This window comes from Anarrhichthys ocellatus, unplaced genomic scaffold (genome assembly GCF_004355925.1).
Source record: "Anarrhichthys ocellatus isolate YVR2014 unplaced genomic scaffold, GSC_Weel_1.0 scaffold14, whole genome shotgun sequence".
In the NCBI taxonomy this organism is placed as follows: Eukaryota; Metazoa; Chordata; class Actinopteri; order Perciformes; family Anarhichadidae; genus Anarrhichthys; species Anarrhichthys ocellatus.
Genome location: NW_022280044.1, coordinates 1730536 through 1742272, shown reverse-complemented (window position 1 = coordinate 1742272; position 11737 = coordinate 1730536). Strand labels below are relative to the sequence as shown.

The 11737-nt window shown below is 44.2% G+C and overlaps 2 protein-coding genes across 3 annotated transcripts in view; both read left to right on the top strand.

The window, feature by feature from the left end:
* Nucleotides 1–5612, top strand: part of rp9 (RP9 pre-mRNA splicing factor) — a 13099-nt gene extending 7487 nt beyond the window's left edge. The window contains exons 4-6 of the mRNA XM_031854360.1: nucleotides 197–288; nucleotides 736–797; nucleotides 2841–5612. Of these exons, the coding sequence (XP_031710220.1) occupies nucleotides 197–288; nucleotides 736–797; nucleotides 2841–3030 (344 nt within the window). The 3' untranslated portion in view covers nucleotides 3031–5612. The remainder of the gene's footprint in view (nucleotides 1–196; nucleotides 289–735; nucleotides 798–2840) is intronic.
* Nucleotides 5613–7158: 1546 nt separating this feature from the next.
* Nucleotides 7159–11737, top strand: part of elmo1 (engulfment and cell motility 1 (ced-12 homolog, C. elegans)) — a 93586-nt gene continuing 89007 nt past the window's right edge. The window contains exon 1 of one of the 2 annotated variants that reach the window (XM_031853963.1): nucleotides 7159–7267. The gene's annotated coding sequence lies outside the window, so the exon portion shown is untranslated. The other variant, XM_031853961.1, reaches the window with a different exon arrangement.

Below are 11737 nucleotides of genomic sequence, written 5' to 3'. Positions count from 1 at the left end.
ATATAAAGAGAGGATTAGTGTCCACCTGAGCAGAGAATGAAGTCTCCCTCTCTGTTGTCAGCAACTTTTTAAAGATTATTTTGTAAAACCACTGTTCCCAAGGTCAGCAATGTACTTCCATGCCCATATTTAATATATTTTATAGCAATGATGTCGTATCAACTACACAGCTTTATATTGGTTTCCTTTGCCGCAGGTTGGCGATGTAAGCGCTACGGCCACAGGACAGGAGACAAGGAGTGTCCGTTCTTCATCAAAGGCAACCAGAAACTGGAGCAGTTCAGAGTGGTGAGTTTGTTAACTGCTCAGAACAAATGAGCCCGAAGCTATTCAGTGAAGGTATCGCAGAATGTAGGCCGGGCTGTGACAGAGACTGGGCTGAGGGTAACGGTAGATCTGAAGCTTGTTTAGTTTACACTGAGGAACATGTGGGGAGCAGACATTGGAAGAGGCTGTCTTCACACAGCCTCTTCCAATGTGCCCGTAATGGAGCAATAACACACAGCCTCTGCAATCATTACCATAAATGCAACTGTGTCATATTGTCATACCTCGTACTGTCGTGGGGAGGTTTTTAGAAAACTGCTGACGTAACACTAGAATCAGTGGTTGGAATGTGTCGATGGGGTAATTTCCTGGATCTAATGTGAATAGTAGCAACTGTTCATTGAACTATGTTTGAATTTTACCGTTTCTTCATAGTAGGTAATGACAGATTTTATTTTGTTCTGTTAGGCTCATGAAGACCCGATGTACGACATCATTCGGGAAAACAAAAGGAATGAAAAAGAAACCAGGTACATACTCTTATTTTGTAGGAATCACGCGTGTTGTTCGAGTCCTTTGCTGTAACTTCCCTGAATAAGATTTTTAAAAGTGAAATAGATTGGAAGGACAGACGAGACAGTTTAGAGGCTGCTGTCAGGTCTCCCACAGTGGAGTGGGACAGCCTCAGATGACCTGGAATCTCTCTCATGGTGGCTGCTCCTCTGTGCCCGTTTCTAGCAAATAGTGTTTGACGCCAGGGTGTTTGAATTTGAGGTTTGTCTATTATGAAGGGTCACTGTCGGTGTGTGTGTGTGTGTGTGTGTGTGTGTGTGTGTGTGTGTGTGTGTGTAAATGCAGAGCAGCAGCACGGAGGCTTGTGTGTATTTTTTTTGCATGCATTACAGAAAGGTTATTCAAAGGCCAGCGGCGCTTTGAAGTCTGAGTTGTGTGTCTGTGCCATATTAACTTTGGCATCATCTTTGAGAGGGAAGCAAAGCAGTCTGATGCCTGCTTTCTACCCGTGCTGCTGTGAGCCGGTGAAGGCATACTATTACTATGGTACTACGGGGGATTGCATGTCGCATGTCGCATGTCGCGTCTCTTTTATTTATTTTAAATCCTTTGTTAGGCGATCTTTGATATGCATGATTGAAAAGTCCCAATTATGTTAGGCCGGACACAATGCCATCGATGGAAAATAAATGATGTAAGACTTGGATGAGGAGGCGGAGCTCCTGTTCCTAGAATTAATAAGGTGGCTGTTGTTGTTGTTGTTGTTGTTGTTGTTGTTTGAATTTGAGGTACTTGTCCTGAAAAACCCATCTCCGGTCTCTGATCCAATCTGGTCCAATTGAACTAATGCGGCGTCTGAGGTTGTCCTGTTTTTCAGCTCTGCGGCTCTCCGAGAGCTCCAGAAACCACCTCTGTGGAAGCTCGATGCAAAGCTTTTACACAGTTTACTTTCCAGTTGCATATTGTGCCTCAAGTTGTCCTTGAGAACATTTAATGATGACATTGTAGAAATGAAGGTCAAGGTTCTGAAGATATTCCCACTTTCACTTGGTGATTTTATGATGCGCGTTCTCAAAATGAAGTATTTTGCATAGCCCATTTATTCTTCTCTATTATCATTTGTATTCCACAGATTGTTATACACACTGTTTGTGGGAACAGTCTCAAGTGTTTGAGAGTTGGTTATTGCAGCTTTAGTATGAAGATGTGTTGCTGTGCCTCATGACAAAGGTCAGTGACTGAAACACTGAGCCTCTGATCATCTCAGTGCGGACAGTTTGCAGGAATTCTCTTTCCAAAGTGCATTTGAGGGAAACCAAAGTATTTGAAGCCGGGGGAAGAGACCTTTGTATAATTTAGCTTTAGGTCCACTTTGAGGATGAGCGGTACATTTGAAGGAGTAGCATGACATCCCGAGTGCTCTGATGATCACGCTGCTCCGTAATGAGGCCTGATGGACACTTCACAAGAGCACGTCAACCTTTTCCTCACAGAAACACTCTCTGGACGTCTTGTACATTTTCTGATACCATCACTCTCAGTGTGCCGGCACACTTCTCTGAGCTAATTAAAGGTAATTGTACTCCACTGGCCTCTAATACTCCACATCTCTTCTTCTTTCCTTTTTATTTCACAGAGCAGTGTGGTTCTTCCTCACCCGTTCTGTGATGTGTTGCTTTTAATCTTCCTTCTTGAACCGTATTTAGCTGTGGACAAGTAGTTATTCAAGTAAGCACCTTGTTATCTGATCTATTTTAGTTCTCTGAGGACGGGATGACCCCATTATCCAGGTGTGTCCCAGTGTGCTCTGAGAATCCTCCACACACCTGCAGTTTTAACGGGTAATTGGGCGCTGTTGAGGAAATTACTGGCAATATGTGACACAAGTAGGCAGTTGGCGAACAGTCCGGAAATGCCGGGACTAGGACAAAGGCCGTGTCCTGCTCAAGGACACTTCAGATGCTCGCCAAAACGGGGCATCCGAGTGGGCATCGGTTGCGTTTTCCCTGTACTTGACACTAATCCCACCTCCTCTCCTCTTCTCTCCTTCCTGTTTCTAGGATCCAACAGCTGCAGCAGATGCTTCAGGACACCACTTCCTCCAGTTCAGACAGCTCCTCTTCCTCGTCCGACCACCATCGCAGCAAGAAAAGGAAAAAGGGGAAGGACAAAAAGAAGAAAGACAAGAAGAGAAAAGGCAAACGAAAGCACAAGTCCTCCAAAACCTCTGACTGCTCGGATTCAGATTGAGTGTAACATGCACTATGTGTACATGTGTGCTACTTGCTGTAAACACAGGAAGAGACTGAATGAAGTAGCAGCAGCAGCAGCGGTAGATTACACGCAGTAGTGAAGTGTGTTCTCAGTGCACTCTGAAGACCTTGTTTAAGCCTTTTCTCTGCTGGTTGAAACTGTAAGTCCACTGCACGTGACGCTTAATTCTCTCCAGGGTGACGACTTGCATTTGCATCCTCTCTGTTGGATCGTACAACAACACAGAGCCATATGGCACCACTGCTTTAAGTAAGTTTGTGCATATGTGTGTGTCAAAAAGCATTAGCCGCATGCGTAATGAATCGTAAGTGATATGAGATAAGCCCGCTGGTGTAAGAGATAATGTTCTTTTGCGGGGTCCAATAAGATCGCATGTCAGCAAATACAGCGTGTTATTAAGAGATTGTATTTTCCAACCATATTTTTGTATCCTCGCCATCTCGCTGGCATTAAATACTTTGATTGTAGAGTGTGTTAAATGCAGAGGTGGAAAAATAAGGCCGAATCAGTACAGTGATAGTTTGTCTTCCACACAAGCCTGAACGTTTGAATGCTTGTGACTGTACACAAATATTTGGAATGATTTGAGGTTGGAATATGCTTATTTGCTCTGAAAAAAAAAAAAAAAAAGGGCATAGAGGTGAAAGAATGTATGTGAATGTGCTCCCTTATTCTGAGAATAAAGATGGCTCTCTTGCTCCAATGTTTACCCCGCTGAAGGCTGCAAAAACAAAGATGTCAACAATGTTGGCTTTGACTTAATGTCTACGAGACGTTCTCATATTGATGACAACTTAATCTTTTGAGGACGATGCAGTGAAACTCCAGGCGTAGAGGACGGATCATTAAAAAGTGCACAGCACGGCACCGCAGTGACCTTCCCTGGAGGCGAAGAAGCCATTTTTCTTTTGATCTCGTCCTGCTATCAATCTGAGGACACTTCAGACTGCTTCTTAAGAGTCTTCTCACAGGTTTGTAACCTCGACAGCTCAGAATGTTCCCCACTTTCTGTCCTGAGCTACCGGCAGCAGCTCAAGGTGCACTTACCCTTTAGGCCACATTTTGAGGGAAGTCTGGTGCATCTCTCCATCATGAGCGAGACTCCCTGTGGAAACGAACTCGAAACATTTTCCCTTTTTCTAATGACCCTGACAGAGAGACAATTACAGCAGACCTACAGGGAACAAGCAAACTAGATTTCCATTTAGATTTGTGTCTTAAGCTTTTCTGAGTAGCTCAAATGCTGCAGGGAGTGTGTGTGTGTGTGTTTGTGAAGAGTGATGGAGATACAGCCATGAGAGCGTTTTACCCGATGATTGAGAGCTCTCTCTCTCTCATCTTCTCTCCGTCCATCCCCTTTTTTTCTGGCGCTTTTGACCAGCAACCTGAGATAAATCAGCCTCATCGAAGCGGCCTGTTCCAGCGTTGACTTCTCTCTTTCTGAGTACAACCATGAATCTCTCAGATGAGATTCGTTCACTGGCTGCTCAGAGGGAGGTTGCGCCACGTGGAGAGAATTTGGTCAGCGGAGAGTCTTTATTGAAGCACTCTGTCTTCTTGGACAAGGGACAGGTCAGATTGAGTGCCATGCTCGTTGAGACGATTGTGTAAGAGGCTCAGTATATTTTGCAGAAAATTAAGTCTTTTGAGACTCGAGCACTGCGCTTAACGCATGAATAACAATCCTTGTTTGCCCAACGGGAAAGATGCAGTAACAAGGTTTCTCTCTTCTTTTTTTTTTTTGGTAATGTGATATCATCCTCACACGGGCAGGAGGTTGTGAAGCAAGGACAGCTCGAATCCAAGTGAGTTACACAAGCAGGTAAAAGTCCATTCATGAGGGGAGAAGAGTTTACCGTGTGAGACGCAACAAGAAATGAGTGACACTGCGTTTTACTGGGTGCAGAGGTAGAGTGTGCTGCATCGTGAGTCTGCACTTTACGGGATGCACCATGCAGCAGCAGGCCTACTTCACATATGAACTGACCGTATGGGCACAGGCTCAGAACCACCCCAGTGCCTCTTTGCAGCCTCAGATAAAATGGTCACATCTGATGTATCGCTCTGAAGCTCAAGTCACAAAAACTCAATGATCTTGTTTTGTTTGTTTGCTGATGTTCCCTATACTGAATTTTGTATTTAGACATTATTTATACACAATTTAAACTGTTTGGATGTTGAAAACCTTCAATCTAACGCGACTCTCAAACAACAGAATCATTTCAAACCATTTACTTAAGTCTGTTTACTTTCAAAGTGACCTTCCTAAAATCTATTAAAATAACCGGTTTGCCTTCTGTTATTTCTGTACCAGGCCTTCACAGCCCATGTACGCAGTCAAATTAACAATTTTAGTGGAGGACACAGGCTGGTGTTTAAATAGGCAGAGGTTTGCATCCTGTGTATTTCACAGAGAGACAAACAAACCTGAGAAAAAGAAAGATTTCTGCCCAGATTATTTATCAGGAGGGGCTGCAGGACTGTCTGCTCGACACTGTTCACTCCCTCTTTTACTCTTAAGCACACTGGCTTTATATCAGAAACAGTATGTAATCACTGACACAATTAAAGGGAAGTGGCCTCATGTGGCTCAGTGACATAGTCCTATATCCTGCCTCGTACAATGAAATCCAATGAAACTAGAACATAATGCCGTGCAGGCCCAATGTTGAGCTAAATCAAAAGGCTTCCAGACATAATGTACCATTAGAAGGTTATAATCACACCCTTCACTTCTCTGTGTATGTGTGTGGAGACCAGAGAGCGCTCAATAACCATGAATTATTGAAGTCATTGTTCCTGTTTGCCTTTGCCTCCTGGCTGCAATATTGGAGGCAGTCGCATCTTTGTGAGAGAGAATACGTGGCGTCCTCATTGTTTGTTTATTCAGATACAATTTATTGTACATCTGCTTTATTCTAAAGTCTTTTGTTGAGAAGTTGTATAGGCACGGCTGCTATCCACTAGGGGAGCTCAGTTGTAACATTTAATTACCCTTCTTATATACAGCCTGTGATATTACCTCATTCTCAAAGACCCATCAACAAAAAGCTAACTTTAAAAAAACGTAGCTACACATGTGTTCTCTATGTAAATTGTTAACATTGCATTACAGAACACGTTAGCTCAGTTAACACACGTTTAACAGTTCTTGAAACCTTAATGTCAATCTGCTATAATACTATAGTAACTAGTGCTTAAATGTTTGGTTTAAATTAGATTTTTGGTAGCAATTCAGGTCCAAACTGTGCTTTCCACTAATGCTGTGGTTGTGGTCTGGCTCTTTCTCACAGTGATGATCGAACACTTAGCAACAATATATATATATATATATATATATATATATATATATATATATATATACACTTGAATTAATACAAAATGTCAAATTGTAACTTCCCAAATGTCATTTGTGAACACTGTCGTTTTATATATTGTCTTACAATTCTTTTAAAACCCTGTTTATGTGTATTTCTAATTTTGCCATATTTAGTAGATTTTGTGTGAGTTCTATTTGATGTTTTATGTTTTTGAACGGCGCCATACAAACATGTGACATCCTTTCCCTGCCTAAGAAAACACAATAGTTATCAAAATATGATTTTCAACCTGACGAAGTCAATACAAAGTCAAAACACACTTTTGTCTTCATTATCAAACAGCATGTGTCCAAATAAAGACAATCATAACAACTTTATTTATACAGTTAAAAAAACAGGGTTACAAATTGCTTTACAAATAATTCAAACTAACAATAAACACTGTATGTGTCTGTTGAACTGCAGGGTGACATCACTCACACCATTTTGAATTACAACTTAACTTAAAAAGTAATACAACTTCATGTATTACTCAGTTCATGGAAATCAGACCTATTAAACGCACTTATCATCCTTAAATTGAAATATCAAAGTCCCACACATATTGTGATTCAGTTCACAGTGAAGTTGTCCGACTTCAGAGCTGCTAAAACAAAATGATCATAATTGACTTCTTTATTTCCAACGGATGAAACGTCGCCATTCGCTCGTTAACCGGTGACTCAGCGAGAGAAAGAGAGGGAGCAGCTGGGCTTCGTGCATCCTCTCTGTCTGTCTGGCATCACCGAGCCAGCCAGCAGACGGCAGAAGAAGAAAAGAGGAAGTGGAAACATCAGCACTATCTCTCTCTGTACGGCAGAGCAGAGCGGAGAGGGAGGGAGAAAACACCACTGGTAGGTGACACACACACACACACACACACGCACACAAACTCCGGACATCAGCGCTTTAGTGGAAGAAGTGTCCTCGCGTCGTCAGGTTTGTCAGCCCGCTTTCTTCTCTTGCACACATTGTTGGTGTTCGTGTAGCTTCACTTCCCTCGCGCGTTGCGCTAAAAGGTTGAAGGATTCACGGTGTTTGGGGGGGGGGGGTTCGCTGCGCGGGGGTTTCTTTGGTCGGTTATACATGGCGGCGACACAATACTGTGTTTCATCTCCCCTGTTCCCCCCCCCCCCCCTCGTCTTTACTTTTGTCAAGTGGCCTTAGCGGCTTTGGGCGCTGCTCTTTGTATTCTTATTATTGACATATGTCTGATTTCAAGCATCGCAGCAGAGACACATTGAACTGCAGTGCAACATTTAAACTGCCGGTAGATTGTTTCACCGTGCTCTGCTTTTACTTCTGGTTTGTTAAACAAGTGCGCGTTAAAGCTGCGAGTTGTGTTGTGTTTGCGGCAGATATATTTATATATATATATATATATATATGTATATACTGTGCAGACGCCGAGGCTGCCGCTGCTCCCCCGGCTTGTTTAAGTGCATGCTGTTCGCTTGATGCAAAAAGAAAAAGTGGTGCGTTTTACAGCTGACTGTTTCACCCGCACTGCTAATTAAAGAGGTGTGTAACTCCTGCCCAGCTTGCATGGCCACCGTGGGCCTCTGATCAGACGGCAGTGTTTGAGCTCAGTGCTCTCCTCCATCAAATACAAAGCAAAGATATCAAGGTGCGTTCTAGTCTGGCAACAGTTCAGCCACTTATCGAGGTCTGGTGCTCAGCATGTCTTCTCTCTTTACAAAGCTGTACATCGGGGCTTCCCTGAAAAGGTTTCATGTGACCCCTAATTCCTGTGCGTCAGATCAGTGTCAACCAAAGGGGGGGGGGGGTCATGGAAGCATTGTGGAGAAGCTCAACTACTAATTTGTAAAAGAAAATCATTTGATTTGAAAGAAAACTATCCACATTCTTGTGTTTTTGGAGGAAAATTAACATGTAAATGGGATTACAATTGACATTGACGTAATGCTGAATTGTAGTAAATGTATTGGAACAATAACCTGACACCTGTGACACACCCAGTTTTCTACACAACAAATGGTTGAAAAGATTCTGCCGCTCCACATGATTGCAGTAGGAGTGTAAACTTGACCAAACCTACCTTTGGGAAAAAAAAAAGAAAAAAAAAGAGACCCAGGCTAAAGATCAATACTTTCAGGATTCCTGTGTCAGGTATGGATTCACGTGTGCAGCCACTGATCCACCACAGCCACTGTGTTTTCTCTGTAGTCAAATGCTCTTCAACAATTTCATGAAGCCAGCCACCCAAACATTTCTAGGGAATCACGGCTGTCGACGACAAATGTTTGTGACAAACTGGGATATCGGGCTGTATATTGACTTGAAACTGCAACTCTTCTTCTTTATGCCTTTTGGTCCCACAGTGGACCTTTTTTTTTTTTTTTTTTTTTTTTTTTTAAAAGGGCCCCTGGCTGTCTGTCGACCCCACGTTGAGAACCGTTGCTCCCTATTTCCTCTGTGATCACTGTCGTCTTCTCTCGGCCCCTCCGGGTCGGATGCTGATGGAGCGAGAGCCCACTTACACGCCCAGTTAGACGTCCCCGTAGTGATGGAGCCGCACGCGTCCCGCCATCGCTCGTGTCAACTCGACAATAAACGCATGCAAAGTCAGCCCAGAAGCACAGGCACATGTGCAGCCACGTCTCTGACACGAACACATACGGGCAGCTCTCATGTTGTCTAGTTCTTCCTTGTTGTCCACGAGGATAACAAGGATAACTGTGGTTGACGGTGGTGTTTTGGTTTTTAGATCCAGGTCTGGCGCAGCTCCAGCAGACGAGGAAGGCAATTTTCAACTCGTACTTTGCCGCAAACTGCTTACTGAAGCGCACTCTCCCATTTAAAGCGGGTATGTGAAGCTTCGTGTGTGCACGCCATTGGTCGGTAGCTGTCAGCTTTAGAATTGAAGCGTGCCAGAGTTGTTATATTTCAGTTTTAACAGCCACCAGAGGGACCTACATGTCAAAAGGAATGCGCACACAGGCAAAAAAAAACAAGTTTTATTAGCCACAGCAAACCTCCATTTCTTGTTAGCTGGCTCTCCCAAGTAACTATTTCTTCATCCCTACAGGGTCTTAAAGATTGTAGAATGAAAGGCAGCGTTGCAACACGGCAGCAAATTAAAAGTGAGAAGGTGAAATACGGCCGCCTCGAGTCGCACCGTTAGTCAAAACCCAAATGAACTGATGAAATTGAACGATTTTGTGTTTTTTGTTTTGAAATAGTGAAACAAAATCCAGGAAATCAGATTAGAGGACAGAGGCAGAGATGGCAGTTTGGAGCACTTTTTTTGGGAGAGGATGGGTGCCCGCCCCTCGCTTAATGAGTTGCATCACATACAAGATCCTGATTGTATCACTTTGACACTGCCTACTGTTTGGCATCCTCTCACCACCTCCCCAACCTTGCCAATTTCTGCCTCCTCTTGCCTGTCGGAGCTCCCTCCCTCCCTTCCTGCCTCCCTCCCCTTGCAGCCTGTTATCTTTCTCTCATTAGCTTACTCTCTTACACTTGCTTTCTAACACATTCTGTCTGACTGTCTCTCTCATTCGTAGCATCTCTCTTTGCACTTACTTCTCAATGGCTCCCTCTCGCACTGCAGCACACTCTCCCATCTCCTTCCTCACTCTCCGCTCTTGCTCCCTGAGGGAGATGGAGGTATGCAAATTGTTTTCTCCTCCATGTATGCTCGGCCTACTATCTGTCCATCTTAATGAAGTCATTTCCTCCTTATTTTCCTAAAAGTTGGGGATTGGGGCCCAAAGTTCCCTGTCGTCTCTCTGTCTTTATTTTTGCGCTAACAGCCATTGCTTATAGGAAAAACAACAACCCAGACTTGTCATTTGAAGTGCTGGCATTCTCGCTCGCAGTACAAACTGGTGCGCCTGTCCTTCGGCAGCTTGAGGTTAGATTAATTTGCTGTTTCAAATGAGACGAATGTTGCCTTGCATAATTGCTCCCTGTGGTACGGAGTTAATTAAAACAGCAGGTAGACACTGAAGGTGAGATGGGAAGGTGCCAGACAGCCAGACAAACATAGGTGGGTGAGAGCGATCTCACAGGTACTCCTGCCATGTTCTGCTCTTTAGCTTACTGATTGTTGCCTTGGGCTGAATTCAAAGCCAGGAGACTCTTCGCTTGTTTAAAAATAAATAAAAAAATGCTATAAATAAGAGAAACCGATGGGAAAAGTTGTTGCTTTATGATAAACTGTGACCTTGGTAGCAGCTGGGAATACGCTCATGAATGTATTTCAACCTTCTACCCCGTGCTTCTATAAATGCATATGTTTGTCCAAACGTGAATATGAATCGGTTTAAGTGGAGCGCATCCGCAGGCGTGTTTTTCAGTCCAAGTCTAGACCTCATGCGGAGTGAAGCAGCCCTAGATGACCCAGAAACTGATACGGTTCCCTCTTGCGTGCTCGCTCTGCCCGCTGCATTCCAGCTGTGGTATACTGCTGCAGAGCTCTGTACATATTGAGCGAGAGGCTGGACGGCTCTCTCAGTGTGTGTGTGTGTGTGTGTGTGTGTGTGTGTGTGTGTGTGTGTGGGTGTGGGTGTGTGGGTGTGGGTGGGTGGGTGGTTTTTCACGTTTCTCAGCCTCGGAGCCTACTGACCCAGTAGGGTAAACGGTTAGGTAGGCAGTCTCAGTCTAACCCGTATGTCCCCCTCTCCAGCTGCGTGAGAGGCTTGAACTGAACTTTTTGTGAGTATTGTCATGTCGTGTGCGGGTGTTACTGGACTGTACGCAGCTGCTGTAGCAGGATTATGCGAATGTGCCGCTGGCATCGCACAGTATACGATTTATGGCATGTTTGCACGTGTGCTGCAGAGATCTGTGTTGCTGTGTCAGTTTGTATTTTTCTCCAAGGCTTGCCTCCATCCCTTTCTCAGTAGCCGTGTGCTGAGGTTTGAGTGTAACCCAGGTGCTAAACACAGGTGTTTTCTTTTTTTTTCATCTGCAACCTAATTATAGCTTGTGTGTCTCCCAGCCCTGTAGGTGGTGTGTGTGTTTGTGTGTGTGTGGTCTGGGTCATCTATGTTTCTGTTCATATGTGGATGGCTGCTGTCTCGCTCCCCTGCATGTCCATCAGGAGATCACAGGTGTGAGTCTCAGCGTTACGATGTCCGTTTCCGTTGAAAGTCTCGCCCGCTACTGTCTTCAGTGAGTGCGAGTCAGTTGAGGTTGCCCTAGTTTTCCGCACTGCTCTCCCCAAACTGTGCACTTGACTTTGGGTATCTATGTTAAACCGTTCATGGGAGTCTTTGTCTCCTGTGGTGATGAGTTTTCTGTTTGGTGTGTGTGTGTGTGTGTGTGTGTGTGTGTGTGTGTGTGTGTGTGTG